Source organism: Carlito syrichta, unplaced genomic scaffold (genome assembly GCF_000164805.1).
Source record: "Carlito syrichta isolate Samal-C Ts95f unplaced genomic scaffold, Tarsius_syrichta-2.0.1 Scaffold304443, whole genome shotgun sequence".
NCBI classification, from domain to species: Eukaryota; Metazoa; Chordata; class Mammalia; order Primates; family Tarsiidae; genus Carlito; species Carlito syrichta.
In genome coordinates, this window is record NW_007248539.1 from 14,591 (window position 1) to 22,134 (window position 7,544).

Consider the following 7,544-nt stretch of genomic DNA (forward strand, 5'->3'; position numbering starts at 1 on the left):
TCCCGGGCCGGGGGGTGGGTGCACAGGCTCGCATGCCCATCGCCCGGACACAGACGTGAAGTCCTCCGATGTGGGCTTAACAGAGAAGAAGGGTGCTGCTGGCAGAGGTGAGCCTTTGCGCGTGCCACGGCTCGGCTTTATCCAGGAATTGCGAGGAATTCCTCGCCGTGGAACGCTCTGAGCCGGGGTGGGTGTTTGTGCCGGTCGGCTAGGTCCGCACAGGCTCCCCCTGGCTGCCGTGGAGGGAATAAAGCCGGAGGTGGAGGCGCGGAGGAGACCAGTGGCAGCAGGGGCAGGGGAGGTGTGAGAAGGGGTCTGGGCGATCAAATGTGGGCATGCAAGGAAGGAGAGTTTTGGCTGCTGCAGAAGGAAGGCGGCTTGAGCACAAGGAGCAGAGGGGTTGAGTCTGAGACCGCAAGCGTGTAGGGGCCGCATTCAGTGGGGGGGGGCCCTTGGGGCTGTGTGATGGTGGAGAGTGTGCGCGTGTCAGGGTGCGTCCTGTGCCCGACTCTCCTTTAGCTGGAGATGTGTGCGGTCTGGGTCCAGGACAAGTGGAGCATCATGTCCCTTGCTTGACAGAAGGGAAGACAAGGTTAAGGATTGTGGGTCACCTGCCACGGGGGTAGTAGCAGAGCCTCCTGGGGGCCGCCCCCTCCCCTTTCCAGTGCTTGAAGGTGGTTAGTGCCCAGTCACACAGCCACAGGAGGCGTTGGGTAGCTCAGCCATGCAGCTCTGGGGTCGCTTCTGCTCCATCCACCCAGCCGGTCACATGTCCCTGCTCATTCCTGCTTCTCTCTATGCCACACCCACACTCTGGGACCCCCAGGCCCCATCAGGACTGCGAAAAGCAACCGGTTGTGGTGATAATGCCTGTAATCCCAGCACTTTGGGAGGCGGAGGTTAGAGGACTGCCTAACCCACGCGTTCGAGACCAGCTTGGGCAACTTTGCGAGACCTCGTCTTTACAATAAATCAAAAAATTAGCTGGGCATAGTGGCGCATGTCTGTAATTCCAGCTACTCGGAAGGCTGAGGTGGAAGGATCGTCTGAGCCCAGCAGGTTGAGGCTGCGGTGGCCGTGAGTATGCCACTGCGCTCCAGCCTGGACAACAGAGTGACTGCAAATCAAAAAAAAAACAAAACTCCAAAAAGCTAGTGCTGCAGGGGCAACTTCCTGTCTGCTGGGCTGGGGTCTGCCAGGGACCATGTACTCATCTCCCATCAGGCATCTGTTCAGCCTTCTCCCCTCAGTCCTCTGTGATCATGCACACCCTAATCGCTCTGCCAGGAGGCAGGTCATGCCACCCCACCTCCTGCAAAGGATACTTCCGAATATACTACTTTATGTAACCAGGTTCTGAGGCAGTAGCCCTGGGCATACACAAGGCCTTAGACTGGGGACATGTGGTGAAGGGAGACCAAAAAGGAGCCATGCGTGCCAGGAGTGGGAGCTAGCTGGGTGGAGAGCAAGGTCTGCTCTGGGTGAGGCAGATTAACCAGTATGGACGGGAGTCCCTGGCTTCTTCTGATTTATTGTCAAGACGATGTTTTGCCAAGTTACCCAGGCTGGTCTCAAACCCGTGGACTCGAGCAATCCCCTTGCCTCTGCCTCCCAAAGTGCTAGGATTACAGGTGTGAGCCACCACACCTGGCCTTCTCCACCTCCTCTATACAGGGCTGCCCCTTTAGAGGGGGACACCAGGAGGCTTAAGGTTACTGGAGTTGGGATGGGATGGGTGAGCCATGAGAAAGACACCAAGCCTGCCCCGGGGCAATGAGCAAGTCTGGGAGAGGGGCAGACGTGTATTATCCCCAGCCCTTACTGGGGGTGTGCTGGGGTCTGCACAGGTGGAGGGCGCAGCAGATGACCTGGGGAAGTGTGCAGGGGGGAGTCCTGGCGTGTCCCGCGTTGGGAATGGGCACTGTGAAGGGCTGCTTGGGAGGCATGAGGTTGGTGAGGCCTGGGGTTGTGGTGAATCCTTGGGCCCTGTCCTGAGGCAAGGGGCGAGGAGATGAGGCGCTGGGGCAGAGGGGCATCCTCGGCTGACCTCTCCCCATGCTCACCCTCATTCAGTGCAGATGGCGGCGGCGGAGGCAGTGCACCACATCCACCTGCAGAACTTCTCACGCTCGCTGCTGGAGACCCTCAACGGGCAGCGGCTAGGCGGGCACTTCTGCGACGTGACCGTGCGCATCCGCGAGGCTTCGCTGCGTGCCCACCGCTGCGTGCTGGCCGCCGGCTCGCCCTTCTTCCAGGACAAGCTGCTGCTGGGCCACTCTGAGATTCGCGTGCCGCCGGTGGTGCCCGCGCAGACGGTGCGCCAACTCGTGGAGTTTCTGTACAGCGGCTCGCTGGTGGTGGCGCAGGGCGAAGCGCTGCAGGTGCTCACGGCTGCGTCGGTGCTTCGCATACAGACGGTGATCGACGAGTGCACGCAGATAATCGCGCGCGCTCGTGCCCCGGGCACCCCTGCACCCGCGCCCCTGCCTGCGCCTGTGCCCCCACCGCTCGCACCCGCGCAGCTGCGCCACCGCCTGCGCCACTTGCTAGCTGCGCGTCCCTTGGGGCACCCCGGCGCTGCACACAGCCGCAAGCAGCGCCAGCCTGCGCGTCTGCAGCTGCCCGCACCCCCTGCACCCGCCAAGGCAGAGGGGACTGACACTGACCCCGCACTGTCTGTGGCCCCTGACGACCGAGGGGACGATGACGAGGAGGAGACTGATGAAGACACCGATGTTGAAGACGGCGAAGGTGGTGGCCCGGGTGAGGGCCAGGCGCCCCCTTCCTTCCCAGACTGCGCAGCTGGCTTCCTCACTGCAGCTGTTGACAGTGCGTGCGAGGACCCTCCTGCACCCTCCGGCCTCGCTGACTATGGCGGTGCGGGGAGGGACTTCCTTCGGGGAGCTGCGGCGGCCGAGGACGTGTTTCCAGACAGCTACGTATCTGCTTGGCATGATGAGGATGGTGCTGCCGCCGAAGGCTGTCCTGCGGAGACCCCTGTCCCGCCCGACTGCATCCTGGCCGGACCCCGCCTGCCTGGTGTAAAGACCCCAGGGCCACCTGTCGCACTATTCCCATTTCACCTGGGTGCTCCTGGGCCCCCGGCCCCACCCCCTCCCGCACCATCTGGGCCAGCCCCTGCACCCCCACCCACCTTCTACCCCGCACTTCAGCCAGATGCGGCCCCCAGTGCTCAACTGGGGGAGGCCCCAGCCTCATCTGCCGCTCCCACCACGGCCCCCTCGGGCACCGCTGCACGCCTCCCAGGTGCCGAGCCCGCCCGCCTATGAATGCAGCCACTGCCGCAAGACGTTCAGCTCTCGGAAAAACTACACCAAGCACATGTTCATCCACTCGGGTGAGCCCGGTTGGGACAGGAGAGGGAACAGCTCCTCACTGGAGATTTAAGCTGGAGGGGAAATCAGGCACCGGGCACCGGTCATTGGCCCAGTTGTGTTGCCTTTTTGTTTCTTTGAGTTGGAGTCTCTGTCGCCCAGGCTGGAGTGCAGCGGCACACTCACAGCAACTGTAGCCTCGACCTGCTGGGCTCAGGTGATCCTTCCACCTGAGCCTTCCTAGTAGCTGGGACTACAGGCACGCACCATCACGCCAGGCTAATTTTTTTTTTTTTTTTTTGGCTTATTGTAGAGGCGAGGTCTCACCACGTTGCCCAGGCTGGTCTCGAACCTGTGGGCTCAGGCAGTCTTCTCGTTTCAGCCTCCCAAAGTGCTGGGATTACAGGCAGGAGTCACCACCCCCAGCTCTGTTGCTTTTTGTTAACACCAGGGTGACTCAAAATTGAGCTTCCCACAAGTGCAAGCCTTGTGAGGGAGGGGAAAACCCCCTTATGTGGGGCAGCAGGCACTAGCTTCTGTGGAAGAAGACCCTGAGGTTAGGCTAGGGACAAGAGCCTGCTCTGGGCCTTTGGGAAGCTGGCAGTGGAACCTCTAGTAGCTATGGCCAGCCTGGGATGTGCAGGTGGGATGGATCCTTGGTAGGGGAGTTGTAGCCAGGTTGGTGAGCCTGTGCTTCAAGAGAGCCTCCTTTGAACCCCTAGATGATGGCAGTGTGGTTATGGGCTGGCAACAAGGCAGAGTGGGTTTACCAGTCTACAGGTGGAAAGCTGGCAGAGGTGGCAGGATAAGGGCCCCAGGAGCTTTTGGGACAGGGGTGAGAGGAGGAATACATGGCTGCAGAGGAAGGAAAGGGCACTCAAAGGCTGTTGGGAGGTTCCTTAGCACCCTGGCCTGTCAGGCACAGCCTGAGGCAGAGTGTTGCAGAGAGGGTGGGTTGCTTCTTGGGAGCTGAGGTGGAGGACAAGGGTATGGAAAGCAGAGGCCTGCTGGGCTTGTAAGGAAAAGCAAAAATTGAGCTGGAAGGCCACAGTGGGAGTGAAATGGGTTGGCGGGAGAGTTCTGCGGGGGCACGAATTCGGGTTTTGACTGTGAGTGGTGGGGAAGCCATCAGTGTTCTAAGCTGGGTAGTGATGGATTTCACAGTTTAAAATCTGCCTGCCTTGGAAAGGATGGGGCGAAGCCAGGGGCCTGGGAATAAGGGCTGTGCAGGAAATGTGTGACCTGAGCCATGTGCCTGGATCTGGTTAATCTGGGGGACTTCCTGGCAGGCAGTGCCCTGCAATCCCCTGCCGTCGAGATAAGTGTTTTGCCTGCCTCTCCTTCTCCAACCCTGGGTGAGGAGGGTAGCCTATAGTGGCCAGTACACGGGAGTTCTGGGTGACTGGGGCTTCCAGCAAGAAGGCTGCAGATGTGCCTGGGGTCCTGGTCTTGTTAGACTGAGTTCAGAAGGCTCTATGGGCCTGGGGGGAGGAGAGGGGAAGCCAGGCCACCGAACATCTCCCTCTGTCAGGTGCTGTATGGGTTAAGGGGGAGGGTCCCTGAGGTAGGGGAAGACCTGAGTGGGCTGTCCAGATCGGCAACAGATATTCCAGACGGGCAGGGTTCCCTGCTGGGAGGGTACCCGTAAGATTTAGGGGGACCCTGCCAGGATGACAGAAAGTGGGAGAGACGTACCTGGGCATGCGTGAGAGTCCCTTTTTGGCAGGAAAGCTCTGGTGTAAAGGGTGGTCCGGGAGTGGAATGTGTGGCCCTGCTGGACAGGGAGATCCCGGAGTGAGGGGAGGGAGCCCCTGCGAGTCACAGGCGCCCTGGGAGAGCAGGAGGGTCTGACATACGCGTGGCCCGCCCTGTCGTCCGCAGGGGAGAAACCGCACCAGTGCGCGGTGTGCTGGCGATCCTTCTCGCTGCGCGACTACCTGCTCAAGCACATGGTCACGCACACCGGCGTGCGTGCCTTCCAGTGCGCCGTCTGCGCCAAGCGCTTCACGCAGAAGAGCTCGCTCAACGTGCACATGCGCACGCACCGGCCCGAGCGCGCGCCCTGCCCCGCCTGCGGCAAGGTCTTCTCGCACCGCGCGCTGCTGGAGCGACACCTGGCTGCGCATCCGGCACCTTGACGGGCCCGGTCCTGGCCTCGCTCGCTGGGAATCCGCTGCACGCCATGGGGGCGGTGCTGACCCCGTCGCCAGACCACGCCATCTCTGGAGCCCGGGCCGTCCAGTCCCTCACCCCTCCTCCGTGTAGGGGCCGGGTCCGCCTTACTCCTCTCCTCTCTCCTCCCCGTACTCCGATCCTCCAGGTGGTGCGAGCTTGGAGCTAGCCAGAGACCTGACCCAGTTCTGAGAGCTGGACCACATCCAGTCTGAAGCCGGCTCTCAGACCCTTGGAGCCCGGCCCGAGATTCGTGTCACCCACTCTGGTTCGCGCCTTGCCCCCTCCTGTGAGGGGAGGGGGCAGGGGTGGGAGGAGGTCTGGGCAGCTTGCTTGCCACAGTATGGGACTGGGCACAGCCCTGGCTCCCTACCCCGAGCTACTGGTCTCTCATGAGGCGTCAGGAGGCTCCGGTGGACCCATCATAAAATGAGGCCAGGCCTCGGACTCCTGCTCCGTAATAAAGGACTGTGGGCCATCAGGCCTAAACCACAAAGCTGTGAGCTCCTGGATCTGTATGTGTCTCGCCTCCACAGACTGGCTGTGGGTGTCGGGGCTCAGCGTTACTGTCCTTGGGCGGCACCTATGCCGGTCCCTGGACTCTTCTGGTAGGGGGCGGGAATGTCACTTTGCCATCCTGAGCCTCTGCACCGGGCAGGGGGGGCAGGAGTGGGCTGCATACATGACTGCTGTGTGGTTCTCTTGGATCCAAAGGGAGGAGAGGCCACAACACGTGGGAAACACCTCACACTCATGGCTCCTCTGTCCACGATGTAGATTTTGAGGCCCTTCCCCAAGATCTTTCTGCCAGACCCTAAGGGGCTTTGTACTTAAGACTCTGATGGCATGTTGGCTGAGGACCTTACTTTTGGGGATCCTGGGGGTAGGTCTTTGGGCCAGGCTGCTTTAAGAGTATATGAGCCCGGCTATACCGACCCTAGCCGCTGGGGCCAAGTTTTAGAGTGCAGGGTGGAGGTTGTGGGGAAGAGCAGCAATGGCCAAGACCCTGGGGCTGACCATGGGGGGGCAGTTGAAGACAGCAACCCCCTCGTGGTGAGCCAGCATCACAGGACCCTCCCGTCCAGCACAGAAAGGGGTCACTCTCCTCCCCTTCTGCTGCCTCCAGCGCATTGGGGGCTCCTGGCCTGAGTGCCTTTCCCTAAGGATTTGGAGCTGGTGGAGATGGAGACAGACCTGGTGAAGGAGGGGCTGACGGCGGTGGTAGACAGGCAGGAGTCACACAAGACTAAGCAGAGCAAAGCAAATGTGTGGAGGGAGGGGTAGGGAGCAAAGTCCTGGGTACAGAAGCCCCTATCAGTAGCACCAGGCCATCAACTGGGGGGAGGAGCATGGCTCTGAGGCCAGAGGTCAGCACCCTGGAGTCCAGGCATAGAGGCAAGCCGGCACACTGCACAGCTGCTTCTGTGAAGACAGCGCTGGTGTGATGGGTGGCAGGCAGTGGCGGGCCTTCGCACCGCCACCGCTGCTACTGCTGCTGCTGCTGCTGCTGCTGCCGCAGCTGCTGGGCCTGGGGCAGCCAGTATGGCCGGCGATGGTGGCCTTGGCCCTGCATTGGCTCCTGGGGAATCCCATGTGCAGCGCACTGCTCGGCCTGGGCCTGCTGGCATTGCCCTGGCTCGTCCCTTGGAACCTTCACTGGCTGAGTCTGTTGGCTGCGGCCCTCACATTCATCCTGCTGCCTGCACGGCCACCTCCAGGGCTACGCTGGCTGCCTGCTGATGTGGCCTACTTGGTCAAGATCCTCCGCCTGGGCCTGGATATCAGGGCACGCTTAGGCCGACAGCCGCCTGACACCTTCGTGGATGCCTTTGAGCGGCAAGTGCGAGCACAGCCTGGCCACACGCCCCTGGTGTGCACTGGGCGTGGGGCCTGCTCTGTCACCCTCGGCGAGCTGGATGCCCAAGCCTGCCGGGCGGCATGGGCCCTGAAGGCAGAGCTGGATGGCTCTGAGGGCCTGCACACCCAGGAGCCTGCTGCCCTCCTGGTGGGGGCCTCCCGGGCTGTTCCAGCGCTGAG

The 7,544-nt window shown here is 61.7% G+C and overlaps 2 protein-coding genes across 2 annotated transcripts in view; both read left to right on the forward strand.

Annotated features, from left to right (window-relative positions):
- The first annotated feature begins 53 nt into the window (after positions 1-53).
- ZBTB45 (zinc finger and BTB domain containing 45) lies at positions 54-6,003 on the forward strand. Its single transcript, XM_008059917.1, is given in 4 exon segments — positions 54-107; positions 2,074-3,275; positions 3,277-3,358; positions 5,217-6,003. Coding segments are annotated over 3 exon segments (1,536 nt in total). The 5' UTR covers positions 54-107; positions 2,074-2,078; the 3' UTR covers positions 5,474-6,003.
- A 948-nt stretch (positions 6,004-6,951) lies between these two features.
- SLC27A5 (solute carrier family 27 member 5) overlaps positions 6,952-7,544 on the forward strand; it is a 9,696-nt gene continuing 9,103 nt past the window's right edge. The window contains exon 1 of the mRNA XM_021713304.1: positions 6,952-7,543. Coding sequence (XP_021568979.1) covers positions 6,952-7,543 — 592 coding nt within the window. The remainder of the gene's footprint in view (position 7,544) is intronic.